The following is a 22,850-nucleotide window of genomic DNA, read 5'->3' as shown; positions in this document are numbered from 1 at the left end:
TGCACCTGAACACCTGTCTGCTTCCAGCAGGAATCTCTGTATAGAGATTAGATGCGGATTCCCCCCCTCCCTAACTCAGGAGTGTTAGTTTTTTAAATTTGTTTTTGGGTTGTGAGCATCACTGGCAAGGCTGGTATTTGTTGCCCATCCCTAATTGCACATGATAATGTGGTGGTGGAGCCACCTTCTGGAACCACTGCAGCCTCTGTAGTGTAGGTGCACCCACAGTGCTGTTAGGATGGGAGTTCCAGGTTTTTGTGACCCAGTGGCAGTGAAGGAATAATAATATAGTTCCAGGTCAGAATGGTGTGTGGCTTGGAGTACCAGTTGTTGTGCCTTTATCACTACCTTAGCTGAAATCAGCTAACAGAAATGGGCAAGTGACCTGTGACCTCTTTGCTCTGTGTGGTGCAGTAGCACACTGCATAAGCTTAACATTTTAAACATCTTTTATTTAGGATTTTGTTGTGCATGCTTTTAAAAAAAAAGAAACATGAATGATTACATTTTTGAAGGATACAGTAACAGCTGTATTTTATAACATCAACAGTGCATAAGATGTGTATAAAGCATTCAAAGTAATCACACACAAAAGAAACAGAAGGGCAAATACTGTAGAATAAGATGGCATCTGATCTGGATATTCTTTTCCAGTTTTATTTCTTATTTCCCATTTATTTTAGTTGCTTTAAATAATATTTTCATATACTGGAAAGTCTTTGCATTGATCATCAAAAATATGGTATTATGTTTTTAATCTTATTTGGACTAATGATAGGCATAAGTTACCTCAGCAGCTCAAAGGCAAAAACATAGAGGCTCAAATTTACGGTCAGCAGTGAAGCATTGATACTTGCTGCTGACCTGGAAGGAGACTGTCCACAAAGATCTAGTGATCCCTGTGGTGTGGATTTCACTTTGTTTGATGTTAATTTGAATCTGGCGCCAAGTCAAGGAGATTTCCAAACATCCTGCAACAGTGATGTCATCAGTTAGGGTAAGCAACCAATCACATTGAAGAATTCTCATAGTTAGCAAGCCAGGAAGTAAAATACATCAATTATCTTTCACTCCTTATGGGCAGAATCTTTGAGGTGGGGCCTGCTCGCCGAGGTGTAAAATGATGTGCGGTGATGTCGGGCGTGTGTCCCGACGTCACCGCTGGTCATTCAGATTTTCAGTTCGGCGGGCGCACACCCAGGTCAGCTGCGTGCCCGCCGATCTGTCAAAGGCCTATTAAGGCCAGTTATCTATCAATTAAAGCAATAAACTGAGCTGCCCACCAAACTTAAGGCAGCCTTCTCATTTTTCATAGAACCTCATCCACTGGCGGGATGAGGTTTCATGAAGGTTTTTCAAGTCTTGTAAAACATTTTAATAAAATTAACAGACATGTTCCAGCTCATGTGACAGTTTCACATGAGGGGATATGTCTTAAATTTTTTTTTTCACCTTTATTAATTTTTTTTCAACTTAAACTAATCTCCTTGAGGCAGCTCTGTGCCTCAGGGAGACTTCTGTGCTCTGTCGTGCACATACGCGAAAGAGCACAGGCCCAGACTCAGGCAACCCCTCCCCCGTCCGTACAGGGAGCGCTCAGCGCTTCTGGGCACGTGTCATGCTGGGCGGGCCTTAATTGGCCCGCCCACGTAAAATGGCGGCGCCCAGCCGATTGCAGGTGCCGATCGGCTGCGTGCACGCCCGCGCCCAGTCCCCCGCAAACCCTCGACGGGGAGAGAATTCTCCCCTATGAAATTTACAGAGAGGGAAGTAAGGATTGGGAAGTACACATGAGAAGCTGAAATATCACAATCTAACATTAAAAATTGTCAGCCCAGATCTTCTGGTCTCTGGATCGTCGATCCCCTAGAAATCACAATGCACTGACTCCATGGGAATTGCCTGGGAAGTTTGAACTTCAAATGGGCAATTCCCCAGCTCCCTGGGGCCCTGGGAAAAAGTTTCCAACTCTGAGTTTGAGTTGGAGGCTTCAGATGGTTCCGGCGTACTTACCTGAATAGTCACCTTATTAGAATAGACTCCTCCCCAACCCCGACCTCATCACCTTGCTCCCGGCACCCCCACCACTGCCAACCTGACTTGACTAGCTCCCACCCCCCAACGCCTCCCTGACTCCCCCCCGATCTCCTGAATCCCCCCGAGCCCAATCTGACCTAACCTCACCACCCTACCCAGTTTCCACCTACCCCCTTACCCACTTATCCCACTCACCCAGCCCCCTTACCTACCTACACAGTCACTCATTCACTCACCGATACACTCATACACTAACACACCGAAGAGCTGAAACAGCTTTTCAATGTGTTATTGAACACTTAGGAGAATATGGCAGCTAGAGCCTTAAAAGTGGAGCGTAGCTTGGTTTTCCTGGATGGTCCAGTGCTACAAGGAAGCAGACAGATTGAAGATATGCTCCACATTTCTGCAGAAGCCAGGGTCAAAAGTCCCGGCCAGAAAAGTGGAGCTCCTGTGAGGCGCAGAAAAGTAGGAGTGGAATGGCAATCCAATGTGATTGCTGCTCCTCAGAAGATTCAGGCCATGTTATTAAATTATTGAATTTTTCTATTATAATGGAGATATTTGACATTCCATAAATATAAAATTAGTTCTTCAGGACAAGGAGGCTGTTCAGTAGTAGTTATGACATAGTATACCATTAACAGCACAGTAGCACCTTTTTAAGAAGGCATAACCTTTTCAGGAATTGGTAACAGAGGAAAAAATGGGAAAGTTCTCAGATCAGTGATTTCTAAAGTCTGTCATCTGTGGGGACTTCAACAATGCACTCCGTGGTGGAGCAGACAATTGCTGGGAGAAACTTCTAGATTTCTGCATTGAACCGTTCATGTAGACAAGTTCCTGTCAGTTTCACAGCTGTAATAATGGAGAATGCTGATAGTTTCACTTTGTTACAACCACACAATCTGGGCCATCATTTCAATATAAGGGTGGTTAACTCCCTTCCTTATGAACTTTTCTTTCAGCTCCACTTATGTTTTCAGAGTCCGAGTAGCGCCACTTTTTTTTTAAGGTCCGTTTTCAGATCAGGTTTTGTTCACATCTTCCAAATTACTGACTCAGGCCTGAGAATAGCAGGGTGCTATCTGACAGTTTGAAAAATATGGTTGCCACTATTAAAGCAATAACATGGTGTTCCTTTCTTTCAGAGGCAGAAAATGTTGCTGCTTCTCACAAAGGCATTGTTCCTCCTTCTGGGATTGGTTATCCAACTATGGATGTCTCCCACTATGGATCTCAGTCATGTAGCTCCATGGCATCTGCAGTACTAGTTGGAGAACACATGAGTGGATACGGCCAAGTGGATAACAGAGATTTCAAAAACTACCTGGAAGCTGCAAAGCCCCCTGTGTCATCTGGAGTAGAAAGCCCAAGAATCGAGATCACACCATCACCTGGACTGTTTCATGCAGTCAGCTGCGGAGAGCAAACATATCATTCTCCCACTGCAGTTCCTCGAGTTACTTTGCCTGTGCCAGGCTCAGAAAGCATTGTATACAGAGACCCACTCAGTCCAGCCAGTAGTGGCTCATCCACAAGTTGGCATTCCTTTGTGTCTCATGAGTCGAGCTGTTCCCATTATGGAATGTCCCCTCAGACATCTCCACTAACATCGCCATGTGTCTCACCAAAGAATGGCTCCGAAGAATATCAAGGTCAGGGTGCTCACCATTCTCCAAGAACATCTCCTGTCAACTCGCCATCAACTCACACTGAAAATTGGCAGGGTGCAAGGTCACCATCCCCAACCCCCCGACCTTCCTCGAGGTCATCATCACCTTGTGGAAAGAGGAGGTATTCCTGCGACCGCTCAAGAACTCCTTCTCCACAGGCTTCGCCAAGAGTTATTTCAAGAGATGAACCTAATTTTCACCAATTTTCAAATTCTGCAAGTCTTGCTGATGCTATGAGCACTCTCACCACAGATTCCAACAATGACTTAGGTGAAATGCTTCCAATAAAAGCCCGGATCATGGATCATACACCACCATCCTCCCTTAAAACTGACATGTGTAAAGGTGAAAAACTTGCTAGCCTTTCCACACTGAATTTTGCCGAGTTTTCAGGGCCGTGTCAGGATGTGAAGAAAGATGTCTATGGTATTGACCCATTTTTTCTGATGCCCCCTCATCCATTTCATTGGACAAAACCCAAACCATCCTGCAGGTAAGTTATATTTTATATTCCATCCCGACTTCAAAAACTAAACAGAAAGGGTTATGTCATTTGGATTGTAACTAAAGTCCTAACAACTGTGTAGGATTTCTATTGATCTTTTATTGCAATTATAGTAGAAGATTCCTTAAGTGCATATATCAATTCAATTAGCGAATGTGACAAAAATTAAAAGCTTTATTGACAGTATTTCTTGAATCATGACAAATTGAAGAATATTTAAAAATGGAGGTGAGGGGCAGGTAATTATCATTTAGAGATGGATATCCAGATGGACTAATGAAAGGATGGACTTACTAAATTGTTATCTTTAACTAGTCTGTACCAGTGAGTAATAGATACAATAACAGTGCTAACTCACTTGATCTCATGCGGACCTTTACCGTTACAGTGAACTGATCATGTCAGTGAGTCTACAACAACTTATCTGGCAGTGCCAGGTGATGGCAACATGTCAGTGAGCCTTAATGTAAAGCTCCAGTCAGTTCAGTCTGTTCATTTTTAAAATCCCAACCTTGATATATACTAGATCCATCTGGATATAGTAGCAGGATCGTTAGTCCACTGTTACTGGCGCATAATCATTATATTTTATTTTGTTGATTTTTGGTGGTTAAATGCTAAAATTGTGTTAATTCTGCAAAAAAAGTCAATCAAATAAAACATTGTAATTTAAAATAAAATATCACTGGAAAAGTCACAATTCTTAGTGAACATTGTAACAAACAGTTTATCGCTAGATTATTAGATAATCTTTTGATTCCATTTTACACTTCTTTAACTCACCACATAAAAAATAATTGAACAGAACTTGGCTTATGATCACCAAGAGCTAACACTTTAATTGACCAATCATTGCAGGTATCCTGTGTGCTGGGAACAGCCTGTATTGTGCTTAAAGAACGAGCTCATAGTGAGGCTCATTTACTGCAAATCCAGACTAGACATGACTTCAGTGCTCCATTATAACAAGGACAAAACTTGACTAGCAATAAAAATAGAAAATGCTGGAAGTATTCAGTAGGTCTGGCAGCATCTGTGGGGAGAGAGACAGATTTATCTCCGAGCTGTGACGAGAGGTCCTTGACCTGAAACATTTAAGGGCCGAATTTTTCCAACGGAGGTGGGAATTAGGAAGTGGCGCCTAATAACGTTTGAAATGGGGTTGCCGTCCAATTAGTGACCGGGATGGGAGGGGGGATTGTAGGCTTGTGGGGGGGGGGGGGGGGGGGGGGTGGGGGGGGGGGGGGTTGCGGCGGTAGAAATGGAGGCGGGACACCAAGAAAGTGGGCCACATTTTGGCCTGAATCATCAGCCGTTGCTGTGGCTCCCATTTATGAGTGGCCTTGAAAACATGAAAGGATCTTCACCTTCGAAGTGGCCCCAGGACAAATGGAGAGCTGGGACCAGGAATAGGTTGATTATTAAAATTTCGTTGCTGTTAGATAGTTTTACTTGATGGAAAAAGTGAAAGTTTGTAAAAAAATAATAATTCAATGCTGCCACCCCTGTGTCCTCCAGGCTGCAGCTAGTCAGCTTCAGAGAGCTCCTAACGACTGCCTGTCACCATGAAAACCTTGGGAAGTCAGAAGGCAAGCTCTTAACAAGCTCCCTAATGACATGCCCAATTAACAAGGTGGGCAACTTCACTTTTCTGCCCACTCCCTATTGTCCCCCCCCAGTCCTCGGGAAAGTCAGCAGCATCATGACCAGAGGTGGCAGACCAACGTGCAGGCTGCCAGAGCCACTTTTGTTTTTAGTCATCCTGCCTCTCTCCCACCCCGGGAATATCTGGCCATAACGATGTTTTCCTCTCTACAGATGCTACCAGTCCTGCTGAATATTTCCCACATTTCCTGTTTTTATTTCAGACTTCCAGCACCTACAGTATTTTGCTTTTGTTTCAGTTATCAAAAAGGTTGACAAGAAATTACAACAACAACGTATATTTATATAGCGCCTTTAATATAATGAAATGTCCCAAAGTGCTTCAAGGAGCGTTGTGAAAAAAAAGTGTGATATCAAGCCACATAAGATGTTAGGTCAGATGACCAAAATCTTGGTAAAAGACAGATGTTTTAAGGAATATCTTAAAGAAAAAAAGTGAGGTAGAGAGGCTAAGCGAGGCAGGGAGGGTAGGGTATTCCAGAGCTTGGGGCCTAGGCAATCGAAGGCAAGGCCACCAATAATGGAGCAATTATGATTGGAAATGCACAAGAGACCAGAATTAGAGGAACACAGGAGATATCTTGGAGGGTTGTGGGTTTGGAGGAGATTATAGCAGTAGGGAGGGGCATGGCCATGGAGGGCTTTGGAAAAAAAAAAGAGAACTTTAAAGTCAAGGTGTTGTTTGACCAGGAGCCAATGTAGGTCAGCAAGCACACAGATGATAAGGGAATGGAACTTGCTGCAAGATAAGACACAGGCATATTTTTGGGTGACCTCAAGTTTACAAATGGCAGAAGGTGGGAGACCACCAGGACTACATTAAAATAGTCGAGTCTAGAGTTAACGAAGGCATGAGTGAGGGTTTCAGCAGCAGATGAGCTAAGACAGGGGTGAAGTCGAGTGATGTTATATAGGTGGAAATAGGCAGTCTTAGTGATGGCACAAGTATATCTAGAGATCAAATGTGACACCAAGGTTGCCTGGATTAATCTCAAACAGTTGCCAGCTAGGGAGAGGGATGGAGTCAGTAGCTAGGGAATGGAGTTGAGTAGGGGCCAAAAGTGGGGGCTTCAGTCTTCCCAATATTTAATTGGAGGACATTTCTATGCATCCAGCATTGGATGTCAGATAAGCAGTGTTGTTTAGCAACAGTGGAAGAGTTGAGAGAGGTGGTGGTGAGGTAGAATTAGGTGTTGTCAGTGTACATGTGAAAACTAGCACTCTGCCTTCGGATGATGTCATCAAGGGGCATTAAGTAGATGAAAAATAGGGAAGCCAAGGATAGATCCTTGGGGGACACTAGAGCAGGAGGAGCTGTTGTAAGTGATTCTCTGGCTACAATTAGAAAGTTAAGAATGGAACCAGGTGAGAGCAGTCCCACCAAGCTGGATGACATTGGAGAGCTGTTTGAAGAGCTTGGTGCAGTCAACCATGTCAAAGGCTGCAGATAGGACGAGGAGAGAAAGTTTACCTTTCTTACAGTCATAGAGGATGTCATTTGTGACTTTGATAAGAGCCATTTCGTACTGTGGCAAGGGTGAAAACATGATTAGAGGGATTCAAACGTGGATTTCAGGGAAAGATGAGAACGAGTTTGGGAGTTGACAGCACGTTCAAGGACTTTGTAGAGGAAAAGGAGATTGGAGAAGGAATGGCATTTTGCGAAGACACAGGGCTTAAAGGTTGTTTTTTTTGCAGAGAGGGGTGATGGCTGCAGATTTAACCGAGAAAGGGACGACATCTGAAGAGAGAGAACCTTTTGCAATATTGGCTAAAGTGGGGACCAGGAAGGAAAGTTGGGTGATCAGCAGATTAGTGGGAACAGGATCGAGGGAATAAGAAGTTGTTGTAATGAATATGATGAGCTCCGAGAGGACAAGAAACAAAATAGCTAATAAAGGCTTTAGTTTTGCAAAGGTATTTAGATTGCACAATTAACTGAATGTTACAAATCATCTATTATTTGCAAAGACTTGAATCTCCATGAGATAGCTTAGAGATTCAAAAGGAATATGTGGCCCTTTCAGGATTCAGTATTGCTCAGGTTTTTTTGAAATGCTGGTTTTATAATTTAAGAATTTTCTCAGAGGGAAGAACGGATAGAGTACAGAACCATTGAAGCTATTTTTAAAGTGTTTCCACCATGTGGCAACCTATTATGCAGCATTTTTCTTTCTGTTGCTTCTGCTGACTTGGTAATTTTTTTTGTAAAATACAAAGTAATTCGGTTACCAAGCTTGTTGGTCTTCACCTTCAATGGCTGGTCCTACCACAGCATTTAAAAGTTTTTGAAAACTTCTGAATTTTCCAATTCAGAATGTCATCTGCAAATTGTTAATCACTTTTGTCTCTTGCCTTCCCCACCCACTCATATTAAAGGAGATGAAGGCAAACAATAACCGTACTCATAGTATTTGCATCAGTGTCCATTTATTTAAATTGTGGAAATGCACAAAGTTCATGAGAGTGTTAAGATGGCATAGATGTACGTTTCCAGTGAGAAATACACAACCCACGCTGGTTATATGTGTTGCATTTTATTTGAAGACTCATCAAAAATACCCATGCCGTTGTGTTAGAGGACTGCAAACATTGGCATTATGGGACTGCAACATTTGTCAGTTGTGGCTCAGTGGTTGCACTCTCGCCTTTGAGTCAGGCCATAGGTTCAAGTCCCAAACCAGAGACTTGAACACATAAACATGGCTGACACTGCAGTGCAGTACTGAGGGAGTGCTGCACTATTGAAGGAACCATCTTTCAGATGAGACATTAAATCTAGGCTCTGTCTGCCCTCGCGGGTGGATCCAATGGCACCAAAAGAAAAAATGCTGGAAAAACTCAGCAGGTCTGACAGCATCTGTGGAGAGAAAGACAGAGTTAACGTTTCGAGTCCATATGACTCAGCTCTGAAGGAGAGTCATGCGCACTCGAAACGTTATCTCTGTCTCTCTCTCCACAGATGCTGTCAGACCTGCTGAGTTTTTCCCGCATTTTTTGTTTTTGTTTCAGATTTCCAGCATCCGCGGTATTTTGCTTTTATCCAATGGCACAATTTGTTGAAAGGTGAGGGAAGTCTTCTGGCCAAGTTTATTCCTCAATCAACACCTAGGAAAGAATTTTCCCCCCCATTGGGGGGGTTGTGCGGGGGCGGGCACGGACCCGATCGGTGCCCCCGATCGGGTCCGCGCTGCCCTTTTACGTGGGCGGGCTAATTAAGGCCCGCCCAGTGTGGCGTGCGCCTGGAAGCGCTGTGCCTTAGGGAGATAAGTTTTAAAAATTTTAATAAAGAAAAAAATTGAAGATATGTCCCCTCACGTGACAGTGTCACATGAGCTGGGATATGTCAATGAACTTTAATGGAAAAATTTATTTAATCTATAAACCCTTCATGAAACCTCATCCTGCCCGTGGATGAGATTTCATGAAAAATGCGAAGGCCGCCTGGGCTCTTTGCCTGCCCACCCACCTTAAGGTTGGACAGGCAGCTTTCTCAATAGGGCTAATTAGTTAATTAATGAACTTAACAGGCCTTTGACAGTTCAGTGGGCGCGCAGCTGACTCGGCTGTGAGCCCGCTGAACTGAAAATCTAAATGACGTGCGATGATGTTGGGACGCATGTCCGACGTCACCCCGCGTCATTTTACGCCTCAGCGAGCGGGCCCCGCCTCCGCCCGCTGAGCCGAAAATTCTCCCCCTAAAATAGTTTTATCTGGTCGTATATATCATTGCTGTTTGTGGGAGCTTTTTGTGCATAAATTGGTTGCTGTGTTTCCCACATTTCCTATACTGGTTAGGCCTCAGCTGGAGTAATTCTGTTCAATTTTGGATACCATACTTTAGCAAGAATGTCAAGACATTAGAGAGGATGCAGAGGAGATTCACTCAAATGTTACCAGGGATAAGGGACTTCAATTATGCAGAGGGACTGGGGAAGGTGAGCTTGATCTCCTTTGAGCAGCGTGGATAAAGAAGAGATTTTGTAAGGTTTTGATAGAGTAAATGACAGATAAATGGTGTCAGTAATCAGAGGAAACAGATTTAGGATGATTGGCAAAAGAAGATGACATAAAGGAAAACATTTTATGCAGTGAGTTGTTATGATCTGGAATGCACTGCCTGAAAGGATGGTGGAAGTAGACTCAGTAGTAACTTTCAAAAGAGAATTGGATAAATGTTTGAAGGGAAAAAAATTACATGGCTATGGGGAAAGAGCGGAGGAGTGGGACTAATTGGATAGTTTTAACAAAGAACCAGCTCAGGCACAATAGGATCCTTCTGTTCTGTATCATTCAAGATTCTATGATTAAAACAATGACTACATTTCAGAAGTATTTCATTGTACGTAAAGTATTTTGGGACGTCCTGATTCTATAATTAATAATTCTATAAAGAAAGGCATTCTATAAAAGTTGCATAAAAATTAAAATTGTTTCACATTCTATTATTGCAAACTTATCACTACAAATACAGCACTTGTGTTTGGACTCCAGGGGCAGAAATTTTCGCTCGGCCGGCGGGCGCACGCCTGACCCACTCAAGCGTGAAATGACACGCCTTGACGTTGGCCACAGTCACGCGATAGTTCGGTCGGTGGGCGCACGCCTGACCCACTCAAGCGTGAAATGACATGCCTTGACGTCGGCCACAGTCACGCGATAGTTCGGTCGGTGGGCGCACGCGGAGCCGGCAGTGTGCCTGCTGACAATTGAAAGGCCTGTTAAGTCCATTAAATAATCAATTAACCCTAAATTTTTCACTGCCCGTCCAACCTAATGGTTGATGGGCAGGCGAAAAGGCCGTGCGGCCTTTGCAATTTTTTTTGAAACCTCATCCACGGGCGGGATAAGATTTTCAAAAGAAAATAAAAATAAAAGTTTTACAATTGAATCAATAACATGTCCCCGCTCATGTGGCGGAGTCACATGAGGGGACATGTTTTATTACATTTTTATTTTCTTTATTTGTTTTTTTTAAACAACGCTTCATCTCCCTGAGACTGCTCTGTGCCTGAGGGAGATAGTGAAGCGCTCGCTCGTGCGCATGCGCGAAGTCCGCGCTCGGCCCGCTCACCTTCCTCCCCCTGCCTGCACAGGCAGCGCTGAGTGCTGCCGCTTGTGTTTCACGCTGGGTGGGCCTTAATTGGCCTGCCGACGTGAAATCATGGTCCGGTGCCGATCGCGGGTAGCGGGCGGCTTCCCGACCTCCCCCGCTGAGCCCGTCCGCCAAGGACAAAATTCTGTCCCAGAAGTTTGAGTACCACATATTAATAAGAATGAAATTCATCTACATGTGTGGAAATATTAAGAAGTGACCCACATCCACATCCTCACAATGAAGCTTAATCACTTTAAACCTTAAAGGTAACATCAACACTGATTGTGTTCATTATTCACACACATCCCTAAATCTTCTGCCGAAGCCCTAAGATTCCATTGCAGATCTTGGCACAAAGCTCGACAGTATATTCCATTCATAAAATTAGGGATGAGAATGGGTGGATTTTCTTTTTTGGTAACAATGGTCAAACTATTGCACCGAAACACTCTTTTCCTTTAGGTCCATAGTTTTGTTACTGCACGTAATCTTTAAAAAAAATCAGAATATATTTCAAACTGAAACCAAATTACTCCATAGTGTAAAGGTCAGCATGTATCCTAAGTGTGCACCATTTCTGTTTATTGGACAGGATCAAAGTTAAGATATTTCTAAAGCACAACATAACTTCATTAATTAAAAAAGAAACAAATGGAAAATCAGGACCTGGTATTGGTTGAAGAATATCTCTCAAGATTTTTTTGCTAGTGAGTCAAATTGTGAAATAGATGGGGAAGTGAATTTGAAAAGTGAAATTATGGAATATAAAACAGGAAGCATTCCAACAAAAACACTTGTTTTAAAGTGATGTGCAAATGCATACAATGCATAGAAGATGGGAAATATTTTAACATCAAATCACAGTTCCTCCAGAATATGACTAATGCAAACTACATACATCACAGTTCAGGACTATCAGAAAAATATGACCTAATCTTGTGTTAAGTAATGTGATATATTTTCAGATACAAACTGACAACCTAGGATTTAACAATGTTTTTCAAATAATCTGTCAATAACAATTCAGCATAAATGAAAATCAAACAGAGCCATTTTATTTTACCAGTAGATAATACTGTGTCGTACTTTGAGACTGTGTTGCCTCTTTTACCAGATCAAAGTAATTTTGGTTATTTGCCTCTTTTTAGATGTCCCTCCCCCAATTCCAGCTTCAGTCCTCTTTTGGGTGTTAGGGTGCGAGGGCGGGGGGTTGGGCGGGGGAGTGGGGTGAGTGTGGGGGTTAGTTAGGGATTGGGGAGAGGTGGGTGGCTTGCTTCCAGTGTCTGGTGGTTCTGCTGTGTTTTTCGTTGAATGAAAGCACATGGTAGCTGCTAATGATTGTTCTTAACTTCTTACGAAAAAGTCTCATGACGACCTGGATGTCTGTCCTTTCCAACCTGTCGTTTACCTGAAACTTCCTATATGAGGCCCTAGTTCAGATTTGCGTTGTGCCATTCTGCAATATAGCATCTGGCAATCTCAATGCATTGCACAACCAACACACCTAGGAGAATCTTGTAAAATTATTCTGGTCAATTGAAAAATCATGTTGGTTTTGGTATTTATATACTGATGATTTGTAAGATGACCATACAGATAATTATGAAAGCGGATAAATTCTAAAGAGCTTTATAAATTCCAGTGGGACTTTAGCCAGATCTAAAAAAGGTTTGGTGGAGATCTAGGAACAGGATTTGAATGATGAGATGAGACGAATGGATCAAACAGTCGTTCCTGTCTTTTTGTATTAATAATCACACTACTTATGTAGTAATGGAAATTTTTTTCTGTATGATCATGCACATGTGAGTGTTATATAGTTATATATATATAGTTATATATAGTTATATAGTTATAGTCTTATCCTGACTTGGGGAGTTTCTGACCTTCACTTTTCCCATGAGATATTCTGTTCCTATTACAGCCACATAATTCCTGATAGAATTTTAGCGTTTAGCTGTGTTCATGCTAGTATTTTAGTATTACCTTATATTGAGTGTTTCACGTGTGTGAAATTTAACAGCGGGATGACATTACAATTCACACAGTTCCTGAAGAATTTATTTACTGATTCAAAGTTTTGACTTCATAGGGTTTTATAATCCTTTCTATTTATTCCATAGCTTTTATTGTGTCTGGTGTGTCCATTGGGTCATTTTCCTGGGTATTGAATGTCAATCAATCACATTTCACGCAAATTGGGTGCTGCGTTTCTCTATATTATAGCAGTGACTACATTTCAAAGTATATCATTGGCCGTAAAGGACTTTGGAATGACCTGAAGTTGTTTCTTCCTTCATATGGTATTTCATTATTGCCCAACAAATGTGAAGATGTAACACATTGTTAATGGAGATTTCTGTAAGGGATAAAATTTAACACATTTCAATTTCTTAAAATAAAAAAAAAGTCATAACAACCTCTAACTAATCTGGGGTGCTGGATCTTGTTGCCCTATTTTCCAATTCACAGGAAATTGACCTCAGTCCACCTCACCTCCACCAGGCCTTTGTTCCCGGCTCCATCCCTTCTCTGCCTCACACATTTCCCAACTACACAAATCTCTAGCTCCCCAGATTATTTTGTCACATCATACCACATTTTCCAGGCTACTCTTGTGCTGTACCACAGGACATCTACTAGCTTTGTGGGCAAAAGTTTAAATTAAAATCATCACATAAATTTTTACAACTCTACTTCTGCCCCTTAGATTCTGTGTTCATGTTGTGACATGTGGTGTTGTGTACTGCAAGAAAATGTAGAATAACTGCCACGGCTGGTTGCAGAAATAAAACCTGATGTATTGTTTGTCTCAAACTGTAAGAACAAGACAATACCATCCCCCCCCACTGTATTGCAAGAGGCTCAAATTTTGTGCTGTACCTGCCCCGTGTTCTATAGAGTGCTGGGATATAATGTCTCCTTTAGATTGTTAGGAGGAAGCATAGAAGCAAAGGAGAGACTCTTTAGAGGGAATGGGGAAAATTAGAATATAAATTTACCTCATAGCGAAAAGCTTACGATATATTGCCAAAGGATAGGATAAGATCAATCCAGAATGCTCAAAGAAGAGCTGAGCAAAACTTCACATGTTTTCTAAATACTGGAACACTTATTTGTTTGATAAGTTGCAACTAATTATAAAAATATTTCCCATTATTTTGTTGTTTTCTTTCAGTGTCCCTTCTCTCCCTCCTTTGGAGTGGCAGCTGCCAAGTGCATCAGGACCATATGCATTGAAGATTGAGATACAGCCTAAGCCTCACCATCGGGCGCACTATGAAACAGAAGGCAGTCGGGGGGCAGTTAAAGCACCTAGTGGTGGCCATCCTGTTGTCCAGGTAACCTGTTTAATTATGAAAGATGGTTTGACTTATAACTAGGAACATAGAATTTCTTGTCCAAGCATAAGACTTACAGAATTTAGGTCTAAGCAAATATTTTATCCCCATGATTTTTTTTTGTTTTCATTCCTCGAGTTTTTTTTTTGCAAGACCAGAGTATATTTTAAGTAAATTGTAATCAATTAATTTCCTATTTCTGTCTGTAACACACTGTTATTCAGATTTTGGAACTTTGTTCTGCTGTAAAAATAATCATGCATATTTATCGAAGAGAAGTCTTGACTCCTGAAGCACTGACAGGTTTCCCTTACTTTAAAACATTGGGAGATGATTTTCATCAGTTGAAAAAGATGAGGTGGTCAGTTAATTATTGAAGGAGGGGCAAGATCTTCACTGCTCCAAGGGCATTCAAGGTATACCTAATAAAATTTTCAGCAGGACCTTTAAATGGGTGCAGATTATGTCCACCTGAAACATTAATTGTAGAACCCCATTCAAACACACTCCACTCATTTGTACCAGGTAATGAGCTGCCTAAGCTGCAGCCCTTATCAGGGTCATTCTGGAAAAGGTCGAGAAATCTTTTTGAGCCAGAATATTTGTGGACCATTATATTGAGCACTCGACAGCTCATCCGAATTATGCTGCTGCTGGCTCCAGGCGATCAGTGCAGCAACGCCACAGACTACACAAATCGTTTTGGGTTGAAAATTCCTCCAATGCTTTGTGGTCTATTTCAAACACCTACCCACACTGATGTGTCTCTTGGAATCTTTTGGTACAAGTCTTTTACTGTGTTGTAAGCACAGTACAGTTTTAAAAAAAATTGGGATCATTGGGGTATATCTTACCAAATGTTAACGTTTTCCAATAGTCTGTAATTCTGCCATGTTTTTTCTTGAAATACCTTGTTTAGAGTTTCAGGTGGAGTTACAGATTGATTTAGCTGCATCTGATATCTATTAACAATTCAAAACTCTGGACTGACCCAGTCATGTCTTCGATTTTGGTATCAAATTTTGAGTCCTGGCTAAAGTAGATAGGGAAAGACACTGCTCTGTGGTGACCTGTTTAGAGGCAGTAAACTGTGAAAATACATTTTTCACTCTTTGTTCTCTGTCAGCATCACTCTCCTTAGTGAAAGATGTGTTTAATGCAAGATAAAGCCTCTTAACACTTTCCTTAACTGTGAACCTCAAGTGTGCCTCCTTGGATAACAGTATGATAATTTAATTTTACTAGACACTGTTATGATCACTTCTGAGATTTACTAGCAAATTAGATTGTACTGTAGACTCGGGTTAGGCTAGAGCTGCAACTAGATGACGTCTTGGCGAATGCAGCTGGCCAGGTGTACGTTAATAATATCTGGCCCTCAAAATGAATCTGATCTCCTACTGCATGTATCAAACTTCGGCCATGCATTCCGTTAAGCAGCTGTCCTGAAGCTAAAATCATCTCATTGCTTTTCCAAGAAACATCTAGTCATTAATGCAGACCAATTTGTTTTGTGAATGTTATCAATTATTGTTAATAACACATCATGACACTTGTACTGCTTCAACTAATCCCTAAATATGAAATGTCCTAAAAAGAAATTCTCCATATAACAGAAAGTTCTGATGGTTCCTTGGTCTATATGCCACTGATTTTTGCATAGTATTTGGTTGCCCTCATTTTTTTTGCTTGTGGGCTGCACATGAGCTGAGTTCACATCCTTTGACTGAGATCTGTGGTTTCTTTTTTATATCTTGATGCTTCTTCCTCTATTTTTTAGATCTGGCCAGAAGTCATAGCATTTTGCAAATATAAAGCATGCACGTTCTTGAATAGTCCAGTATTTGTTTCAAGGGACTGAAAACAATGTTATCACTCTCCTTGCACAAATTTAACATTACAATTAGTTCTTAGGAAATATATATTGTTTAATTTTAAGATGCAGCAAGAGAAGTATTGGTTTAGAATCCGTCACATTTTGAGATGGGGAACGGGCGGCAACATGTATCACATTTCCTGGTAGTGTAATGCTAGTGTGGCTCAGACACTTTAGTTATGTAGTGTCGTGGTGAGGGGGAGGGGAGATAAAACTACATGATAGAGGAAGTTATTTGTGAAAGGACGATAAAACAAAATTAGAAGTGCGTTCAGGAGAAAACGCATGTGTAAACATTCAAATATACCCACAGGGAATGATATGCAAAGTAATTTGGAAATGGAGCACATTCATTCAGATTTTAATAACAAATAACTCCCTTTCAAATTTTCACCTTGTCATTTGTTATTTAACAACTATCAGGGGTAATATCAGCACAGGACTTATCATAAATTCTTACAAAGTTCAGTTTTTGTTGATAATACACCAAGAAACCCTTTCTTTAAACCAAATAGCTATGTGTCATTTAAGTTAGAGATATTTTTTAAAATTGCAACAGCTATTTGCATTATATGGTGCTTTTAACATAATAAAGCATCCTAAGATGTTTCACACAAGCAGAATGAGCCAGAACCTGACACTGAGCCTAAGAAGGAGAAAGTAGTATATAGGTGACCAAAAGCGAGAACTTTTAAGGAGTGTTTTAAAGAAGGGGAAAGAGGTGGAGAGGTTTAGGGAGTGAATTCAAGAACTTAAGGCCTAGATGGCTGAAGGCATGATCTAAAATATGTGCATAAGTCCTGTGAGATATTGAAATCTATAACATTCTGACTTGAAGCTAAGACTGTTTGCAACTTAGCTCAGCTATCACTGAAAAACAAATTTAGAAATAGTTACAGTAGGTTTGTTCCTTCCTCAAGCCAACAAAGAATATTCTTACCAATGGTATACATCAATTCCTTCAATGTATAAAATAACTGAAGAGGACAGTGAGTGAAAAAGGCTATATTTGTGTATGGTTGTGAGGCAGGCCTATTTTCATTTTTTATGGCTTGTTTGTTTTACTTATATTTTTGTGCCCATCTGTTCGTACATGATTTTCTGCCCCAAAGCTATTATTCTCCTGGAATATCCTCCGCCTGAAGTCAACAGGACTTTTATAGTGCCATCCTTGTCAATGACATCAGCTGGCGAGAGGCTATCTGACGTCAGTTCAGTAAACTGGCCTAAATCTGACTACACTTGACCGCAAACCTAACTCAGCAGTGAAGCAGCTAAAAGAGTTTCAAGTATGAAAGAAAAAGTAATCGCAGTGCAGGCATCCACCCATGTCTGGCAGCCACCAATGCTTTTTGAGCTTCTAGTTTTTTTAAGCATGAATAAAAATGCTCTGCATTACGCTGTAAGTAGTGCACCTGTGTCAATACATTTTGCCATTCTGCTCATCATCTTTTTCTACAGACCAACATGATGGTCAACCACATCAGGGTAAACTGTAGCATATTTCAGATTACTAATCAAGGCACAGTTTGCCGAATGTTTGACTTCCCTTGTTTTTATTTTCTAAAACATCACCTCACCCCACATTAGCTGCTTTTTGCCTGCCCCTGTGAATGACAGCTCTTTTGTGAATTTAAAAAGAAACTTAGCTCTTTGCCATGTTCTTCTTTACTTTCCATTTCTACCCGTTTCATTCTGTTGTTGCTGGAAGCTGGTTCGGTGCTGCAGCCCACATACCGTCAGAAACATAGATGGTGAAAGGAGTGTGCCGTTGGGTTTGAAAACATTTTTATTGTCAGTTGCGTCAATGTTATTTGTGGGAAATGAGAATTACCTAGAAGGAGGAAAATCTTTGTCCTTCAGTCTTGGCACTCTGACATTTCTGTAAAGCGTTTTTATTATTATTTTTATCCATTCACGGGATATGGGCTTCGCTGGCTGGGCTAGCATTTATTGCCCATCTCTAGTTGTCCTTGAGAAGGTGGTGGTGAATTGCCTTCTTGAACCACTGCAGTCTATGTGGTGTAGGAACAACCACAGTGCTGTTGGGAAGGGAGTTCCAGGATTATGGTACAGCGACAGTGAAGGAACGGATTATATTTACAAGTCAGGATGGTGAGTGGCTTGGAGAGGAACTTCTAGGTGGTGGTGTTCCCATCTATCTGCTGCCCTTGTCCTACTAGATGGTAGTGGTTGTGGGTTTGGAAGGTGCTGTCTAAGGAGCCTTGGTGAATTACTGCAGTGCATCTTGTAGATGGTACACACTGTTGTTACTGTGCCTCAGTGGGTGGAGGGAGTGAATGTTTGTGGATGTAGTGCCAATCAAGCGGGCTGCTTTATCCTGGGTGGTGTCAAGCTTCTTCAGCGTTGTGGGAGCTGCACTCATCCAGGCAAGTGGGGAGTATTCCATCACACTCCTGACTTGTGCCTTGTAGATGGTGGACAGGCTCTGGGGAGTCAGGAGGTGAATTATCGTCACAGGATTCCTAGCCTCTGACCTGCTCTTGTAGCCACAGTATTTATATGGCTACTGCAGTTCAGTTTCTGGTCAATGGTAACCCCCAGGATGTTGATAGAGGGGGATTCAGTCATGGTAATACCTTTGTAAGTCAAGGGGCGATGGTTAGATTCTCTCTTCTTGGAGATGGTCATTGCCTGGCAATTGTGTGGCACGAATGTTACTTACCACTTGTCAGACTAAGCCTGGGTATTGTCCAGGTCTTGCTGCATTTGGACATTGACTGCTTCAGTATCTGAGGAGTTGCAAATTTTCTTTCTTTCCTGTGTGGAGTATCTGGCCTCTACTTAGCGTCATGGGGTGGAATCATCCCAGATTTGCACCAAGTGCAGTAGCGGATGGGCAAAAGAAAGTTTTACCCGCCAGCCATAATGGCAGCCTCTCGTGCTGTATCATCCCAATCCCGCCTCATTAAGCATGCATTCCTGGGAAACATGCCGTTTCAATGGTGGGTGGGCTCTGATTCACCCGCCATGTTATCACCATACTGCTTCCTCACGCTGTGCGCCACATTTAAAACACAGCTGTATGCACAGCTCAGTGCTTCCAGCCCAGGACCGCTGCAAAGAAAACATGGCCCCAAAAGGCAAGATGACTGCAGCCCCTAGGTTTAGTGATGCGTCCATTGAGCGCCTTTTGGACGCCATGGAGGCCCACTGTGATGTCCTCTACCCTGCTCTGGTTGCAGGAGAGATTAGCAACATTACTGCTCCGGCTTGGTAGGCGATGGCAGAGGTGATCAGTCCCAATGCTGCACACAAGAAGTTGGCCATCCACTGCAGAAATAGATGAATGATCTCATCTGGGCTGCCAGGGTAAGGCAACCATCTCATCACTCTAAACTCACACACTCAAGCCCATCACACATTCACTGGCACTCTGCCAGCTCAAGGGACATCACTACTCACTCTCTCACACACACCCTCATATCTCCATCTGGCCTCATCTCCTCTGGACACTGCCTCATCAGCCCTCACCATCTTGAGGCCACTTTTACAGATCAATTTGTGCCCCTACACACACCCTGGGATGCCCCCTTCATCAGTACAGCCCTCACTCTGCAGCCTCTTCTGTTGCCTGAGGCCACTTCTCCCCCTCCCCCAAGAGAGTCCTAGCCCTGCAGATGTTTAGAAGCCACTGTCACCTTACGGCTGATAGGTAGATACCTGCCCGTGAACCCCCCTAAAAGTGATGTGTTGCTGTCTGGGAAGCCTGGCACTGATGACTGCGAGTGCTGCCCGAAGCAAGATAGACAAACAAACCTCGAAGCCCCGTGTGAAGTGCAGCTCGCCGGGTGTACGTCGCTTATGTACAGTTGTGAAACACATCGGCCTGCAATCATGCTGACGTGCCCGAATGATCCAGCAAGGGGGATGATTCCAGCGAGCTGGGCTCATGCAGATGTATTACAATGAAGTTCCCGAAGTCCGATGGTGGAAAATGCGGCCCGCCATTGGCGCGCAGAGCGGACAATTACACGTGACATCGTGAAACTGATTTTCGGTCTTTTCGCCATATTGTCCGCTTAGGCCGCCGAACACACCTGACACCAACGGACACGGAAAATTCCACACATGGCTACAATTAGGAAGTTATCCTCCGGATGATTCTGTGTCTTATCAGTGGTGACACAAGCATTATCAGATTACCTCACTTTTGTCACAAAGCCGTATTAAGAAGATCTTTTTTATTTAAATATTGTGTGGTTGAAGCAGCATAAAACCTCATTATTCCCTTGTCTCACATTAGCCTTTTATTAACAGAGTTTAATAAAAGAAAATGCATTTTTGTTAACTAATTTCATGAAAAGTTGGAGTCAGAAAAGAAACTAGAAGCTATTATTCTTGGATTTCATGAAGTAAGCTAGGAAGTTGTTTTTGGCCCAGTGCTAAAGGTGGGTCTGACATACCTTTTATTAAGTTCAGATGTTTGTTCCAATATAATTAATTTGTTCAAAGGTTACTTATTGACATACGACATGGGAAAATGACTTCTTTAAAGCTGTGTGCATATTATTGCCAATAGTGGGGTTGTATTCCAGAAACCACCCACACTAGGTTTTCATTGGAAAAGGGCCAGCGAGAATGAAAGAGCATGACATCATCAATGAGCCTTATCCCCCTGCTTTAACCCCAGGCTAGATTATTTAGAATCTGTAAAATATTCAGCATTTTATGAAAGAAAATCCAAAGAGGTTTCTAAATAATCCCAGTTACTTTAATTGGAAGTTGATTAAGACTTGAGCGCTAATTAAATCGAATAAGTTACAACTATTTTTAGTCACTTGGATGGTGTCAGATCATAGAATTATGGAATGATACAGCACAGAAGGAGACCACTCAGCCTATTGTGCCTGTGTCAGCTCTTTAAAGGAGCTGTCCAATTAGTCCCATTCCTTGCCCATTCCCCATAGCCCTGCAAACGTTTGTCCTTCTAGTGTTTATCCAATGTCTTTTTGAAAGTTATTATTGAATCTGCTTCCATCGTCCTATCAGGTAGTGCTTTCCAGATCATAACATTTTGCTGCATTAAAAATTCTCCTAATATCTGGTTCTTTTGCCATTTACATTAAATGGATGTGCCCTAGTGAAGCACAGAAGGTTACAGCAGTTACTTGTTCTGCAGAGCACTCAGTTAGTGCAGATTGTGTTGAAAAACATTGGGGAGAATTTTCTCCCTGGCAGGGGGGTTGGACGCAGGCGCGTAGCCGATTGCCGCCCGCGATCAGCTGCATGCCGCCATTTTACGTGGGCTGGCCTTGGGGGCGGGGGAGTAGGGAGAGTCGGGACCCCTGTGCTCTTTCCGCACAGAGCTGCCTCAGGTAGATCAATTTGATTTTTGAAAATTTTAGTAAAGAGAAAAAAAATTTTTAAGGCATGTCCCCTCATGAGACGGTATCACATAAGCTGGGACATGTCAATGAATTTTATTTAAAATTTTTACTAAATTTTAAATACCTTCATGAAACCTCATCCCGCCCGTGGATGAGGTTTCATGATAAATGTGAAGGCCACCTGGGCTCTTCGCCTGCCCGCCAACCTTAAGGTTGGAAGGGCAGCTCAGTTTATAAGTTAATTGATATTTAAATGGCCTTTGACAGTTTGGCGGGTGCGCATCCGACTCCGGTGCATGCCTGCCGAACTGAAGATCTGAATGACGTGTGGTGATGTTGGGACACACGCCCGACGTCAGCGCGCGTCATTTTACGCACTGGCAAGTGGGCCCTGCCCCTACTCGCCGACCCGAAGATTCTGCCCATTGGCACTGGTGATGAATTACAGCTGAGGCCTATTACCCACCATAATCAAAACCATCTTTGTTTCAGAAAGAACATTTCACTCGAGTGTAATTTACTTTGATACCAAAATTAATGTACTAAAAAAAACTGAAGTATTCAGAGTTGCATATTATAAGAAGAATTTCCTTCATAATACTGCAGCTTGACAAATTCTACTGTTGGGTCTCTACAGGCTGAGACTTGTAAGGCCTTGAGCAGAATACTGCACATCACAGCCTTTCTGTAGATGTACAAAAATCAAGTATGGTGAAGGGGTTGTTACAAAAGGGAGTTTTTAAAAAATCATTTCTTGCTTAAAATTGATTTTCTTTATTATAAATAATACTCAGTTGGTGGGCACTGCAAATCATAAAATGCTAGATTGAGGAATTACTATACCACACCAGTCTCAAATGATAGACCAACAGGCTGTGGAGACAGTCCATTGCAGTTCATACACCTTTAGTGTCTAGTACTTTCCAAGTTTGTTATTTTGTAACTCCGGTGTGTTGCACCCCCACCCCTGCCCCAGCTCGCTCATAAATTCCACAGAAGCCTTTATGATAGACGGATAAAATACTTGGAGCAGATTTAACTAATATAGTTATTTCAATGATACCTCCAACATTGACCATGATAATAGGTGATTAACTTTGTTAAACTTGTGGGAAGATTTAAATATTGGAAAACAGGAGTTATCAAAAGATCTAGATGGTCTGATACAACATTAAAACAAAAATATTCAATCTTGATTTAATGCTTCGTAATTATTAAACCTTTGAATCAAGACTTATTGTACTTTATTTTCTTATAATTGGAAATGACAGTACTTGCATTGTTCAGATATTCAACTTAAG

At 42.1% G+C, this 22,850-nt stretch overlaps 1 protein-coding gene across 3 annotated transcripts in view; it reads left to right on the top strand.

The window, feature by feature from the left end:
- Positions 1-22,850, top strand: part of LOC144688593 (nuclear factor of activated T-cells, cytoplasmic 2-like) — a 174,374-nt gene that overhangs the window by 29,023 nt on the left and 122,501 nt on the right. For all 3 annotated transcript variants that reach the window (XM_078555353.1, XM_078555352.1, XM_078555351.1), the window contains exons 2-3: positions 3,189-4,206; positions 14,160-14,322. In XM_078555353.1, coding sequence (XP_078411479.1) covers positions 3,189-4,206; positions 14,160-14,322 — 1,181 coding nt within the window. The remainder of the gene's footprint in view (positions 1-3,188; positions 4,207-14,159; positions 14,323-22,850) is intronic.

Source organism: Cetorhinus maximus, chromosome 13, assembly GCF_964194155.1.
Source record: "Cetorhinus maximus chromosome 13, sCetMax3.hap1.1, whole genome shotgun sequence".
Lineage (NCBI taxonomy): Eukaryota > Metazoa > Chordata > Chondrichthyes > Lamniformes > Cetorhinidae > Cetorhinus > Cetorhinus maximus.
The sequence above is the reverse complement of the archived record's forward strand: the minus strand, read 5'-3'. Positions and strand labels throughout refer to the sequence as shown.